General features: G+C 49.4%; 1 protein-coding gene across 1 annotated transcript in view; it reads right to left on the reverse strand.

Annotated features, from left to right (window-relative positions):
* Positions 1-15,169, reverse strand: part of SIL1 (SIL1 nucleotide exchange factor) — a 311,506-nt gene that overhangs the window by 253,199 nt on the left and 43,138 nt on the right. Inside the window, exon 4 of the mRNA XM_058815385.1 lies at positions 8,145-8,265. Coding sequence (XP_058671368.1) covers positions 8,145-8,265 — 121 coding nt within the window. The remainder of the gene's footprint in view (positions 1-8,144; positions 8,266-15,169) is intronic.

Here is a 15,169-nt window from a genome sequence, read left to right on the forward strand (position 1 = left end):
TTACACCGTGATGCCGCCTAGCTATGGCGACCAATCAGGGTGTAGTAGAGGTGCTAGTAGCCTCCCAGGTTATTCCCTGACATACACATGAAAAAGGACCTGGCTTTAAGTGTAGGGAGATGGGACATTTTCAACAGAATTTGAAAAATACAGACTATTACCGGGGACCTTCTATGTGTCACAGCCACTGCCCTCACTGCCCCCCTTGTCCACACGCTTTCCAACACCAGCAAAACCGGTGGCCTGCGGGAAACCCCACACAGACACAGAAAGGCCCCGCGCAATGACACCAAACGCGAGGCCATTCCACCCCACTCTCCCCATCGTGGTGAACCAGCACAGCGACCTTCTCAGATCCAGCGGGACAGCTCGATCACTGCAGAAAACTCGACAGAAGACAGCTCTGCCCTGGAACCTAAAGGCAGCTGGTAGGGGCCTTTTCAATTCCAATCCACGATATTTATGTTCACCATATTCCGACAGCAAATACAGGCCTGAAGAACAGGCCAGAGACATTTTGATTTTAACCAACACCAGGGAAGGGATGGAGACACTCACTCTACTACCTGAGGTACTCGCCTTACCATCTTTGCAGGAGACAACTGTCCAGGCTCTATGCTTAGACTCTCCCCTTTTTATTCCTAAAGGGACAGTTATAGCCAGAGCCAACCTCCTACTTGACATGATCACCACATCACTGATCCAATGGTGTTGTGGGCACAGATTACGGGCCCAAATAGACCCATTCTAAAGTGTGCTTTGTCGGGAAAAGGGAGATAGCGATGTATTTCAGGACTATTAGATACAAGACCTGATGTCACCATAATTTCCATCTCTGAGTGGTTAAAAGAATGGCCCCTGGTTCCAGGGGCTGGGAGAATTATGCACTACCAGGGGAGCCGCTACCAGCTTCTGGAGTCAAGGTACCATCTGCATGGAAGGTCCTGAGGGCACAGTTGCTACAGTAAGATCATTCATCACCCAGGCACCAATAACAATTTGTGGAAAGGCCTCATCTCCCAAAGCAGGACAGGGCTAGAGATCCTATCTACACCTCTGGATTTCTAGACAGGGCCACAGAGCAGCGCCACACTTCAGTCAACCTGGAAGACCAACGACCCCATATGAGTGGATCAGTGGCCCCTCCCAGGCAGAAAGTTAAAGGCCCTGCAGTCCCACGTGCAGGAGCAGCTGCCTGTGGGCCACATTGTACCATCTACTAGCCCCTGCAATGTGCCTGTCATTATCATATGAAAGCCTGGCAAAGACAAGAGGAGGCTCCTGCAGGACCTCAGGAAAATCAACGAGGTCATTGAGGACATGGGTCCCCTCCAGTCCAGCCTGCCCTCAGCCTCCATGATACCTCGAGATTGCCGATGGTGCACCATGCCGTAGTTGTGGGTAGCATCTTTTGGAGTCCTCCTATGTTTTGGAAATCTTGTTCGCCATCTAGGCTGTGATTGATGGAGCCTGAGCATAGTAAGAGCATTGCTTTGAAGATTGCACGGGTTGAGATGTGAAGGAAGGCTACTTCAGGGAGGTTTAGTCCAATTGTACCTATGATTACCCTGTTATTGGCAGAGGGTTGATATAGATCTTAATGACTACATTTTTGACACCCCCATGCAGCCCAATGACACCCTCCTGGTTTGCCTTTTCCATCACTAAATTGACAAGCACCTTTACAGAGGTACCAGTGAAATGCACTGCCTCAACGATTGAAGAACAGCCCAAATATTTCTCAATGGTTTGATGTCCAAATTCTCTCGCCCTAATGCTAATCGCTTTTCATTGTATGGACCATATAATGAACATCCTAATGCTATCATTTTGCATTACATGGACGACACAGTCGTTTGTGCAGGAGCTCAAATCATTTTGCATGTTGCCATACAAGATGTCATCATTGCGGTACAGGAGAAAGGTTTTAACATTGCAGCAGATAAAGTCCAAAAGACAGCCCCCTGGAAGGATCTTGGCCTGAAAGCAAAGAGAGAACCATCACACCCTAAACACGGCACATCAAGGACAACCCAAAGACTCTGCCAGAACTCCAAACGCTCTGTGGAAGCATCTGTTGGGTAAGTTTCATTGCTTGGAATCACCACTGAAGATCTCACGCCACTGTTCCTGCTGCTCCTAAAACGCAGTGAAGGACTCGATTCCCCCGATCACTGATACCGGAGGCCTAAGCAGCTGTACAAAAGGTCTCCTGGGTGATTCAAACTAAACAGGCACACAGATACCACCCTAATTTTCCATTCTCCCTGGCAATCCTTGGTGTAAGTCCAATATTCCATACATTGTTATCGATGCGACGCAACTTTCTCAGATCCCCTGATAGAAATTGAATCCGTTTTCAAAGCACACCAACCTACTAAAACAATACCAACCCCACAGAAAGTTATTGCAGAACTAATCAGGAAAGCTAGAGAGCGTCTGTGCTCCCTTGCAGGAACAGACCTTGTGAATATATGCTTACTTCTCACTCCAGAGCCCCTCAATTGCCTACTTCAAACATCTGAACCACTGCAATAGGCCTTTGATAGATTTTGGACAGGCAAGGATCAGACACCAATTCTACTATCAAAACATTCCTGTGCTGCTCAGGATGTTCAAAAGTGCCTAAGACCCAGCAAGATCCCTCGTAGCCACCTGCCCAAATTGTCAGGAACACGGCCTTGCTTCTCTCAGAGCTGGAGTCAATCCAAGAGGACTAGAGAGTCTTCAGATCTGGCAATCAGACATCACACATTAACCCCCCTTTTGGCAGACTAAAATACATCCATTTCTAAATCGATGTCTTTTCCAGTGTGATTTTCGCCTCTGCCCATGCTGGTGAAAAATCAGAAGATGCTAGAAAACATTATTTTTTTGTTTTTTCCATCTTAGCACTTCCACAGGAAATTAAAACTGATAATGCACTTGCTTATACCTTGCACTGATTCCAACAAGTTTCTGACCACTGGGGTATAAAACATGTCACAGGCATACCACACTCCACCACAGGACAGTCCATAGACGAGAGGGACAACTGATCCATCAAAAGGATCCTTGATCAACTGAGAGGGGTAATCCAGATATTATCTTCCATTCACAGACTGGCCAAGGCCTTTTATGTACTCAACTTTTTGAACAACTCATTTATGGAGCCAACTCCCCCAGTCATCAGGCATTTTACTAATTCAACTGCAGCCCAAGTAAAAGAAAAGCCACCTGTGTTGCTCAAAGAACCTGAATCTAAACAATTTATGGGCACCTACCCATTAATTACTTGGGGAAGAGGAGATGCCCTTGTCTCTACCGCAACACTCCTAAGATGGATCCTAGCAAAATACATTAAAACTGTTTCTGGGAATGGTGAGGCAAACACCAGAGCCACCTTCAGAAGAACAGAATTGAAGCTTAACAGTGACAGCAGCAGCCTGGGAAAGAAGATGGAGAAGGACAGAAGAAGATCTCCTAAGCAGCATTGACCACACTCACCAAGACCAAGATAGCTCAGACACCACTAACCAGGATATATGAATTTACATTTGTAAAAGCTATATTTTAGCATTGATATATGATTCTTCTAATAAGCTGTGTTCACACCCTTGGCTTACAGAAGACAAAGCTCAGTCGGACCAGAACTTATGTTTCACCTTCTAACCTCTTTATCTGTTTACTTTTAGCCCAACCAAGCCTCCAGACACTAAATTAGCCCAAGTCAGAGGATGCTGCGTTTGTAGCCGCTGCAGCAGAGAACTGGATGCTCCTCACTGAGCCGCATGCCGTCAGCTGGGTGCTTCCACAGAAAGGCCACAATTTCTTGTCCATGGCCATGCCTCTCAGGCATTTGAAGGCATGTGTTTTTTCAACCTCTTGTCACATAGGGAGTCAGTATACCAGGGCATCCAGCTGCTGAAAGATCAAGGAAAGAAGGTCCAGATGGAAGGCAACAACAACTGGTTCACTGGAACTTTCAAACATTGGGTGATGAAAGGCTGGTTTTCATCTTTAGTTAAGACTGTTTTGTGGACTTTGTTTATTGTAATCGTTGTGTGGGTTATATTATCCTTTTTTGCTAAATGCCTGCAAAACTCTGTGGCAGAAGCCTTCCTTATAGACAACAAAAAGGGGGAGTTGTGAGGGACCAGGGGCCTACCATTGGAGCTGTAATACCTCTGGGCAAAGTGACCAAGGTAAAAGAGAGACATTGCTCTGAATGCAATGGTCTCGCCCAAGGGCATTTCCAGGCTCATGGTAATGCAGCACGTTTTGGTGATATCACCCAGTTCAACTGCTGCATTTTCCTTATATGTACTCCTCCAAGAATGTTCTCCCCTCTATTGTACCATTTTGTTCGAGGCTTACTGCATTGCACCTCTGCTTTTCCCCCCCATTTTCCAACTGTCTGCCCAGCCCCATTTTGTCTCACTTCCTGGACCCTCTTCAGGGCAATCCACAGTGTTTGCACTTCCACACATAGATCCCTCACTCGCCTTGTCCACCAGCAGTTTAAGCAAGCGTGCTCCCAGCTCTGGGAGTGCAGGTCGCTCAAAGAGGCTGGCTGTGGACAGGCTGAAACACAGGAACTGAGTGCACAAGGGAACCTGGCCTCTAATAAAAGGCATGAATCCCACAGGCCACACAAACCAATGCCGTGCATGTATCCTTTATTTCCTCATTCTCTCATCTCTTGTGTCACTTTCCCCATTTTCTCTGACTGGGAATTTGGACCTCTCTCTCCTGTCTGCAGGTTCAGCCATACGTGTGACCCTGCAGGAACAGCCTGACCCACAGGGAAGTGGGAGAGCACACTTGGTCAGGAAATATACTGAAAGGGCACGGGAGAATGGGATCAAACCCCAAGAGGTGGAAGAGATTTGAGGATGGGAAGAAGTTCTTTACTCTCAGGGTGCCTGTCCCTGACACAGGGACCTGTGCAGAGAGGCTGTGGATGCCCCATCCCCAGCAACATCCAAGGCCAGGTGGGACAGGGGCCGCAGTAACCTGTTATGCTGGGAGCTTGCTCAGCTTGGAATCACATCACCTTAAGGGTCCCTTCCAAGCCAAACCATTCAAGGATTGGATCATTCTGCCATCCCCATCTGCCACTGCACAGCACCCCTGAATCTTCAGTGACATCACAGCTCCCAGAGGGTTCCAGGTGGAACATCCAGGACCTGGAAACGAGCACAGCAGACACTGCATCGGCTGCCAAGGGTCAGTTGCTGCTCACTCTGCGCTCTGACCCTCAGCGCTGAGCTGCTGCTGCTACCCGGGCTTTTCCTGCCACCTGCTCTGGAGCGCGAATCCAAGCACAGTGAGCTCTGCGGTGCCAATGGAGGTACAGTGCCATGCCAGACAGGGGGCACCCGGCTTGGGCAGGCTGCAGCCATGTGGGAATGGATGGTGTGGGACAGGAAGCCCACTGGGAGATTGTGCCGGCCCTTGCAGACTGACAGAGACACTGTGGAGGCAATGGAAGTGGACCTGGCGCTGCATGAGGATGACATGATGGAGGTGGACTCCTCATCTACTTCCATGTCCTCCCCTGTTGAGGACATGGAAGTAGACGAGGAGGACACCATCGAGGAGATGGAGGTGGATGCGGATGAAAACATCGAGGACATGGAAGTTGATGACAACGATGAGGAGGAGCCCATGGTCCTTGGATGAAGATGGTGCCCCACAGGTAAGACAGGCAGATGCTTCCCACACCCTGCCCACACACACACTGGGTCCCCTGACGCCAGGCTGGGGCTGGGCTGGATGGCCACGCTCAGGGACACGGTGCCCGCAGGGGGCCTGGATTGTGCTGCCACAAGCACCAGCCCCGGCCTGCCCTGCGCTTGCCTGGGGCCACGCCAGCCCTGCCAGCCCCGGCCCAGCCCCTGGGTGCCAGCTGCCAGCCCTGCTGGGCCCAGTGCTGGCGGCTGAGTCGAGCTCTGCTGCTTCCTTTCTTACAGGACTCATGCACAGGATGGCAGAGATGCCACAACTTTATAAATATGTTGGAAAGTTTTGAAGTTTCCTGTAAATATGTTGAATACGTTAGAAGTTTCCTGTAAATACGTTTTGAAGATTGTTAGCCCCTCGGATCCCTTGTAAATATGTCCTGTACATTACTGTTGATGTTGTTATAACGATTGTTATAACGAAACATGTTCTGTAAATCCTTGGTTTGCCGATCTTCGGCAAATAAATCACGTTTCTTTTAAAAACCTGACTTCTCTTGGCCATTCCTTTGGGCACAGGCACCCTTTGCACACTTGTGGGTTCCACTTGTTCCACGTTCCCAGGGCTGGAGGTCCCTGGGGGTGCTGGCACGGCCACCCCGGGGCTGGGGGTCCCTGTGCACAGGGGCTCCCACTGACACCACTCCTGGCACTGGGTGTTGCTGCTCTTCCTGCCCTGGGGTGCAGCACTGTCCCCAAGGGTTCAGCTCTCTCACCAGCTCTCACACAGGGGGCTCTCACAGCACTGGCCCCTGCAGCCATGCCACCAAAGCAGCCAGCAAACCTTCAGCCACCCTTCCTGCAGAAGACACAGGGACTCCTGGGCCCAGAACTGCCAGGAGACCACAGCCATGCAAAATCCACCTGCACGCTCTCAAGGCCACCACAGCCTTGGCAACTGGGCCACCTGCATCTGGGCTGCTGCAAGGACAGATCTTGCAGCCTTGCAGCCTCCAAAGGCCCTGGGCTCGGCTTCCCAGCCTGCTCTGCACTGCCCTGAGCCCGCATTGTTCCAGAGACAAAAGCCAGGCCAGGGCATCCTCACCCTGCCCGCATTCCTGCTGCTGCCAGCGGCCACTGGGCCCTGGGCCCCACTCGGGTGACAGCTGCAGGGACAGGGCAGCCTGTGCTGGGCAGGGGGCACGGGGCTTCGGGCCCTGGGGCTGCTGCTGCTCCTGCTGCTGGTGGCCATGAGCCCAACAGGGCCCCGAGCTCAGCCCCTGCCCGGCCAGCTGCCCCCAAAGCCCCACACTCCCAAAGCATCCCCATCACACCTGCCAGGGGAAAATCCCACGGGCTTCAGGAAAGAAATTCCCCACAGTGGCTAAACCAAGGGGTCCAAGGGCAAAGTCAGCACCAGCTGATGTTTACAGCACCTTTACAATGGTGGCTGCAGGGCAGGTGAGAACTCCAGCGCCTCTGGCAGTGCCTGCTCTGCACGTGAGCCTGTGCGGCTGCTCCCAGTGGGACACAGCACTGAGCTCACGGCAGCCCTCAGCCCCTCACAGCTGATCGCAAGGATCAAGCTCAGAAAGCAGGTTCAGACCACTGCCTGCACATATTTCAAAGGACTACATGTTGTTCAAGGAAGCCACCTTGCACATTTACTTTTGGTGTTGTGGCATGACAAGCCATGAAGGTGCCTCTGAATGTGCACTCAGGGCACTTCCAGTGCCATCCTAAAGGGAACAAAAAGGACAGGCCTCAGCTTTCAGCACTGCTGAGCTCCTCACCCAGCAATGAAATCTCAGGAAGAGGCAAGAATTTTGTGCACCAGAGATTCTGGACTCCGGTGAATGGCATAAATTCCACAGGCCATCCAACCCAATGACCTGCATGTCTCTTTTTCCTCTTTCTCTCATCCCTCATGTCACTTTCCCCAAAACCTACCATTACACAAATGGTGGAAGCATCAACCATTAGGGTATCCTTACACCATGATGCCAGCCTAGCTAAGGCTACCTTAGTTTGAGCAGAAGCTCAAATCATTTTGCATGTTGCAGTACAAGATGCCATCACCACAGTACAGGAGAAAGGTTTTTAGATTGCAGCAGATAAAGTCCAATGACAGCGCCCTGGAAATAGCTCGGCCTAAAAAGCGCACAGAGAACCATCACACTCCAAACACAGTAATCAAGGACAACCCAAAGACTCTGCCAGAACTCCACAGGCTGTGTGGAAGCTCTTTTGATGTTGTGGCATGAGAAGCCATGAAGTGCTCTGAAAGTGCACTCGGGGCACTTCCACTGCCATCCCAAATGGAACACAAAGGACAGGCCTCTGCTTTCAGCACTGCTGAGCTCCTCACCCAGCAATGAAGTCTCTGGAAGATGCAGGAATTGAGTGTACGAGGGAACCTGGCCTCTAATAAAAGGCACGAATCCCACAGCCCACCCAACCCAAAGCCTTGTATATCTGTACCTTTTTCTTCTTCTCTCTTCTCTCGTGTCACCTTCCCCATATTCTCTGTCCGGGAGTTTGGCTTCTCTCTCTCCTGTCTGCAGGTTCAGCCGCACGTGTGACCCTGCAGGAACAGCCTGACCTGCAAGCAAAGGTCACGTTATTTCAGAGCACTGCACTGCTCCAGCTTGGGGAGGAACTGGGAACTGAAGACATGTGCTCCTCCTTGGGAGCAGCTCCTCCCCATCCCATACAGTGAGGAGTGGGATATCTACCACTGACCTCCTCCCATGCAGCAGCACCCCTGAAGTGCTGCTTTTCCCTCCCAGAATTGCCACCCTGAGCCACCCAAGGTGTCCCTCCGCTGCCAGGCTGGCTCTGATCCACAGTGGAGGTGGAACCCTGAGCCCAGCAGACACTGATTCCTTCCCTTCTAGCCCAGGTCCTAGCAGAGCACTAAAACTCCACACCAGGAGTGGATTTGGAGGCTACATGGAGAAAGGGGAATTGTGTCTGATTGGGGCAGACAGAATAAAATGCAGCTGCCAAAGGGAAATCAAAGCATCCCGCAGAGTACAGCCAGGTACGCTGCACATCAAGGCTGTGCTGGTGTAGAAATACTGTATTAAAAGGAATTTATGATCACTGCTATCTGCCAACAAAAATACACAGAATACATTAAGCTTCAGTTTTAAATGCAGAAAAGATAGGAAATTCAGAGTGGTTTTCACCACAAACACATCTCAATGGCCAGCCCAGCACTGGGGTCAAGGGGAGGCAATATTTTGTTGCTACCTCTTGATGGCATTTCTTCTTCTCCTAATGCAGGAATTCTGCCTGCCCAGGACAGCAAGGATGCAGGTGAACAGCCACAGAGCTGCTCACAGATGGACAGACAGACCAAAGCTGCTCATCTTCCCCCTTCTGAGGAGGATTTCTTATTCAACCTTTCCTTTCTCTCTTCCTTTTACCTAAAAAGATACCTGGGATAGAGTAACAGCTTGCAGGAGACAGGGAGCATCTCCTACCAAAGGGAAGTGAAGGCAAGGGTAATTATTTTGTAGAATGAATGCGTGTACTCACAGACAAAAAGCTCTGGTCTTGGGAACAACTGGATTGATCCCTCCCTGCTCAAGACCAAAGAGACATTTCCCTGATCAAAGGACCTGGTGCTTCCTGTGTAAGACTGGGATGTTTGTCACAATTCAGACAGAAACATTTCAAAGCCTGTAGTCATCCAATAGGCATAAATGCATTTAGAAAATGCAGGAAAATCCATCTTGGAGGATTTCCTATTAAAACAAGGTTTGCATTTCTGGTAGACTCTCTTTCTCTCCATCAGTCCTGTCCACTGGAAGCTGCATTGGTTGCATATGTGAGAGGACAGGTGTGATTATCTCCCCGTTTTAGGGGAGGATGGGCTACATGTTCCTCCTCCACACTTGGAATGCTTTCCACGGACAGATCCCAACCTTCTCCTGCTCCTTAAATTTGTGATACACAGGACCTTTAATCTCTGTCTATCTATGGGAGCATCCTCCCACGCTGAGAAGTCAGGCTCTGCAGGAATTTGGTGCCCTCACCAATGTGTGCCCCTTGCTGGCGGTGGAGTGCTGCTCAGAAAGGAGTTTGTAGGATCTCCATGAAAAGGCCAACACCACATCTCCTGTCCCTGGCTCGGGCAACACCAGGACAGGGCTCTGCCAGCAAGGAAAACACAGCCAATGCTAACCTGCTCTAGTGGGAGACGTCCCTGCCCACGGCAGGGAGGTGGAACAAGGTGAGCTGTGAGGTCCCTTCCAGGCCAGGCTCTGAAGGATGAAATGCCATCGCAGGCTGAACGGGAGGCGGGAGGACGATCCCCTCCTCTGCAGACACAGCCTGGGCCCGGCTGCCTCCCCCCAAAGCCCAGAGCGTTCCTGACCGTGCCACCAGTGCTGGGCAGGCCAGGTCACAGCCCCAGCAGTGGCTGTGGCAGCTCTGGGCTGTCACACAGCCGGGAATGGCCCCTGACAGGGAGCACAGCACAGCTCCAGCTGCATCCGGCCACAGCAGCCTGCCAGGGAGGGGAAGGAGGTGGATGGAATCCCATTGAGGGAATCACCCAAAGGGAAAGCACAGGAGCAGGCTCCAGAAGGGTGGGGGACTGGGGGGCCCAGCCCTCCTGTTTCTGTTCTCAGTGTGAGAAATGCTAGCCACTTCCAAAAAATTTAAAAGGTTTATTAAAACCTTATCAAAAATACAACAGCAGACTGAATAGAGAAAATATTACAGCACCAGGAGCAGAGGATTTTCCCCACCATGTGCTCACCCACACAATGGAGGTTTCACCTTTTAACCCTTTAGCCCCCCCAAAGTTCTGTCCATCGACTCCTCCTTCCCTGCCCAGGGGTGGAGATCCCTTCCTGACACCTTGAGTGGGGCTCAGGTGCTGCCACAGGAACGAGTGACCCTCCCAAATGTGCCAAACCCAGGGCACCCTGATAACAACACAAGGGGAGTAAAACATAACTATAAAACTTCTCTGAACATTTTCCTTTTAATTGTGAGAGTCAACCATGGCATTACTCATCTGTCTAATCAGCAAGCAGAAAACAAAACCAAACCCAGGCCTGGTGCTCATGAGCTGCACCCCCAGCACAGCCAAATCCCCGAGGCTGCATCAGCCAAGGCACAAACCCTTCCTGCTCCTCCTTTGCACACTAAATGGGATTTAACCAGGAGCATCCGAACCCCAGAGCAAAACTCACAGCCCTGATGTGTTTAAGCAGCTCTTGGTGCTCCAGAGATTTCCCCTCCCCACCCAGCACAGCGACCCAGGCTCATGGCACAGCAGGACAAATGCGCTGCTTTAATAAATAAACCATGAAAAACATCTCTGTTTTCAACAAAAAGATTGACACAGACACATAAAAATATTACAGGAAGGTCAAGGAAGGTCTTCTGTCTTATTTAGTTTGGGGTATTTTGAAGTCAAAAGTGTGTTTGAGGGTGGGTTGGCTTGAATAATGTGATTAAAATTGCTGATTTAGACAAGTAAGCTGGAAATACTGAATTTTAATCATGTTTCAGTATGTAGCTTCTAGACATTCCCCTTAAAAATAGTTGATTCTCTTTGATTCTTATAATTTGATACTATTCAACAACTGGGAGCACACACTGGAGCAATACATGTGTAAGCAATTACACAGCTTCACAAGCTGCTAAAACAGAACCATTCTGTTAATAGCTTTTTCCCAAGAGAAATTAATTTTTTACTTATTGTTTGCATTAAGTTGCATTTGGGAAATGAAACTCAATTAAAAAAATACAAAACCACACTTTCATTTAAGCCATTTCGTAACATTTTTTCTCCTTGACACCTCAGACAAATAAAATATGTGTATTCACAGGTAGGCACTGCATAGATGTGTTACTGAATCGTCCCTCTTCCCTGAGAGCTGCAAATCCTACAGCTGCCAGACCTCATCCCTTGCTCCTCATAAAGCGAAAGAAGAGTTTCCATTCTAGTTAATTTCCCAGCTCTAAATCAACTACCCAGTGAGTAGAAATAGCTGTGAAATCCCCTCCACAAACCTGCCAGAAGGGTTCCAGCTGTGGAGAGGGAAGCAGCAAATTCCTGCTCCCACAATTGGTTTGGAACCCTTACCAATTAAAAAATATCCCACTCTTGGGATTTTTTTTAACCACAACTAAAATAAATTAAAATCAATTAAAAATAAGATCACAGAATGGCTTGGATGGAAAGGAACCTTAAAGCTCATCCAGTGCCATCCCCTGCCATGGTAGGGACACCTCCCACTGTCCCAATGTCCAGCCTGGCCTTGGGCACTGCCAGGGATCCAGGGGCAGCCACAGCTGCTCTGGGCACCTGTGCCAGGGCCTCAGCACCCCCACAGGAACAATTCCTCCCTAATATCCAATCTGAACCTGCTCTCAGTTGGAATAGGTGTTATTGCATTGCCTTGGGATGATGGATCAGGAGAAAGCCCCAGGGTGTGAGCAGAGCTCCCAATGCCGCTGCTGGGGACGTGCCACCCACCTGCCCCTCAGTCACTCAGCTGCCTCACAGCCAAAAAGACAGTGTCCAACAGGAAAAGTACTCCCAAAGGATAAAACCCTTGTCACTGCACAAATGACAGGTCTTTATTGGGAATAAATGTCAAAGCAGAGCGACAGCATTTATTTTCCAGGCAGGAGACACTGATCCTGTGGCGACACTGCAGGGATGGTGTTATTCCTGCTCCTGATTTAATCCCTTTATCAGCTGCAGAAGCACCAGGACAGGCTTTGGTCTCCCATGCCAGCTCTGACGCACACTGCTGTCCCCACAGGCTGTCCCCACCCCTGGGTGCTGCCTCTGCAGCCCAAAGCACCTGGAGGTCCCTCTGAGCAGTGGCACTCCTCCATTTGGATGCACTCTGTCCATAAAGATGCTTAAAGAGACGCTGAGGAAGACTTTAATTTATAGCCCCATTCTTTTAATCTTGGTCAGCCAGATTTTTTCAGACATCTGTTTATATCTCCTTATAATATATTGGCTGGAGCAGCAGCACCAGGCAGCAGCTCCCTCACAGGGGCTCTGCTGACATTTATAAACCAAAGCGATTTCTCTCGTGTGCTTTATGTTATCAGCTAAACCTGTCCACTTAAATTATTGCCTTGTAACCAAATCACAACTATCTGTTACTCTGCTCTGTGCACGTTTCCCAGGCTCCATACCAATATCAAGCTTTGCAGAGGCTAAAAACAAGATGATAAATTAATAAAGAAATGGAAAACAGGACATGCTTCCACCAGGCTCACAACTGAGGGAGGATCAGGCACGTTGTGCACCACATTAGTAAAAGCAGAGGGCTGCTGGTGGAATATGCAGCACGCAGTGATAACCAAAGAACCCCATCTCTCTTCTTCTAGAGCAACCAAATGACCAGCTGTGTTTCCTCACTAAAGAAGAAAGGTCTCATCCTGGGCTCCTTTCCAGCACATCATTCCACATTCCACAGGTGGGTTTGTGTTCCAGCACGGGGACAGGGCTGAGCCCCAACTCACTGCACAGCTACAGGCTCCTAAGTTGTACATCACACACTGACCTGCAAACCTCCCACCAAGGTTGTGCAGTAACTCACTGCACTCCTGGAAGTGGCTTCCCCATCCCATCCCATCCCATCCCATCCCATCCCATCCCATCCCATCCCCACCCCTTGGACAAAGCTGCCAGCCACTGACTGCCCATCAAGAGAAGCCCAAGAGGGACAGAAGACTCTCCCCCTGTAGCACCACCCTGCCCCCTTGGCACAGGAATGTCCCCTGGGAAGGCTGGAGCAAGCAGAACAAAGCTCACTGAGGCAGATTCCTGGCTCGTCCCCAAGTGAGCATCCTTGTTTGCCATTGTAAGAGAATTCAAAATCTATCAAGGGTTTGAAAACAAGCCCCAGTTATGAGTCAGTAAGTGGCTCTGCAGCTCTCAAAAATTACCTCGGTGTGTGAGCAAGCCTCAGATAACATCTACCTTCCTTTACTCTTTGTTTCTCTCCACACAGGGAGTGAGGGAAAAGGGACTTTCTTTCTAGTACAGGCAACAAAGGAATCTGGAATCAATATGTGAATGTTCCAGCAAACCACACCGGCAGTGCTGCAGTACTGAAATAATCACACTGCCAGAGCATCCATAATAAGTTATCTGATGGCACCACACCTTCTCCCTTAATAAAATAATGATTAAAAACCACCAGGAGACAAATCCCAGCGAGCAGCAGAGCTCCCCACAGCTGCATCCCCAGCTCCAGGAGCCACCAGTGCCAGGGCTGGGGACCTGGCTGAAGCTGGGGCATCCCGTGCTGGTGGCACATGGGGACACTGTGCCTGACTCCAGCTGTGCCTGCGTGGATGGGATGTCCCACACCAGCGTGCTCAGAGGAAAACAGAGGAGCCAGACCCAGTCTGGGGGCTCAGCTCACACCCTGACCCCAGACTCTGGTTAGAGCTGCTGAGCAAGGAAGCAGCAAAGCCTGCCTCCGTTTTTCTTTCCTTTCTTTCCTACAAAGGCAAGTCCTACCACTCTCCAGATTGTTTGTTACCTCAAAACAGAACATTTTTACACACAAAAGGAAGACATGTAACAGACACAGGTAAGAATGAGATGGGTTACTGATGGGAAGAAGAGGCCCAGAGCCTGAATCTCATTTATTCTTTCTTTCTCTTTTTCTTTCTTTCTTTCTTTCTTTCTTTCTTTCTTTCTTTCTTTCTTTCTTTCTTTCTTTCTTTCTTTCTTTCTTTCTTTCTTTCTTTCTTTCTTTCTTTCTTTCTTTCTTTCTTTCTTTCTTTCTTCTTTCTTTCTTTCTTTCTTTCTCTTCTTTCTCTTCTTTCTTTCTTTCTTTCTTTCTTTCTTTCTTTCTTTCTTTCTTTCTTTCTTTCTTTCTTTCTTTCTTTCTTTCTTTCTTTCTTTCTTTCTTTCTTTCTTTCTTTCTCTTTCTTTCTCTCTTTCTTTCTTTCTTTCTTTCTTTCTTTCTTTCTTTCTTTCTTTCTTTCTTTCTTTCTTTCTTTCTTTCTTTCTCTCTCTCTCTCTCTCTCTTCTTTCTTTCTTTCTTTCTTTCTTTCTTTCTTTCTTTCTTTCTTTCTTTCTCTCTTTCTTTCTCTCTTTCTCTTTCTTCCTTTCTTCCCTTTCTTTCCTTTCTTTTTCTTTCCCTTCTTCACTCAGCTATAGCCTTTTGCATTAGTTCACTGTCTGACACTCACTGCTCCTCCAATTAAGTGTCACTGGAAAATGTCGTTAATATGCTCTATGTCACCTCCTCCTGATAGCTGGTGGAGAGGTTTCACAGCACCAGGCCTGGAAGCTCCCGCAGCAGCTGCCCCAGCACCCCCAGCATTCCCCACCTCAGGCAGGAGGAAGAGCTCAGACACCTGTGTGCACATCCCAAGTACAAACTCCTGTGACAAACTCCTCTTCCTGGGGAAGAAATGCTTTACAAATGCAGTCCCTGGGCAGCTCCTCCTCCCACGGTACTGCTGGGGAGGCACAGCTGAGTGCAGCATCTCCTCAG

This window comes from Ammospiza caudacuta, chromosome 16 (assembly GCF_027887145.1).
Source record: "Ammospiza caudacuta isolate bAmmCau1 chromosome 16, bAmmCau1.pri, whole genome shotgun sequence".
Taxonomy (NCBI): Eukaryota; Metazoa; Chordata; class Aves; order Passeriformes; family Passerellidae; genus Ammospiza; species Ammospiza caudacuta.